This window comes from Crocuta crocuta, unplaced genomic scaffold (assembly GCF_008692635.1).
Source record: "Crocuta crocuta isolate KB4526 unplaced genomic scaffold, BGI_CrCroc_1.0 scaffold233, whole genome shotgun sequence".
NCBI lineage: Eukaryota > Metazoa > Chordata > Mammalia > Carnivora > Hyaenidae > Crocuta > Crocuta crocuta.
Window position 1 is genome coordinate 2,353,431 of NW_027529526.1, and position 837 is coordinate 2,354,267.

Sequence of the window (837 nt, forward strand, 5' to 3'; positions counted from 1 at the left end):
ACCAGTGGCTTCTCATTACCCAAAGATGAAATCCAAGTTGTTTCAGACCTTTACTCACAAACCTCAAACCAGGCCACTCCATGCCCCACTCCTTCTCCAAACTCCAGCAGCACCAGATTGCTCCTGTTTCCTTAGACGCAGCGTGCTGTTTTCATCTCTGCACTGTCACTGCTGCTGTCCTTCTGGCCTTTTCTATCCAGCTATCTCCATTCCTTTCTTCAGACTTAGCTTAGGAGTCATCGTTGGGAAACCTTTCCTGACCTCCTACTATACTCTTCACATACTCTGGAGTAGGACTTTCTCTGTCTCTCTCTGTCTCTCTCTTTCAAAGTTTCTCTTTTGAGTTCCAGTCTTACTGTTTCATAATAATTGGTGGATGTAAACTCCTTGAAGACCCAGATTGTGCTTTGTTTATGTAATAATGAAGTTTTTCCTAAATATCATTTGTCAAGTATTTTTTAGGATGGATATTTTTAAACTTTTCTTTAATTATCAGGGCTTCAAAGACAATGTCTACCGTAAAAGACGGAAGTATTTTGCAGACTTGGCTATGAACTATAAACAGTAAGTATATTATAAATAATATGTATATATAATAAATGAATAGAATAAGTTATGCTCATTTAGAAAGTAAGTACTATTTATTGAATGCTAATTCAAAATAACATCTCTGTCTCTTTAGTGGAGACCCCATTCCCAAGGTTGAATTCACTGAAGAGGAGATTAAGACCTGGGGAACTGTGTTTCGAGAGCTCAACAAACTTTACCCAACCCATGCCTGCAGAGAGTATCTCAAAAACTTACCTTTGCTTTCTAAATATTGTGGATACCGGGAAG

The 837-nt window shown here is 38.4% G+C and overlaps 1 protein-coding gene across 1 annotated transcript in view; it reads left to right on the forward strand.

Moving 5' to 3' along the window:
* Positions 1-837, forward strand: part of TPH1 (tryptophan hydroxylase 1) — a 23,127-nt gene that overhangs the window by 12,227 nt on the left and 10,063 nt on the right. Inside the window, exons 4-5 of the mRNA XM_077761049.1 lie at positions 497-564; positions 683-831. Coding sequence (XP_077617175.1) covers positions 497-564; positions 683-831 — 217 coding nt within the window. The remainder of the gene's footprint in view (positions 1-496; positions 565-682; positions 832-837) is intronic.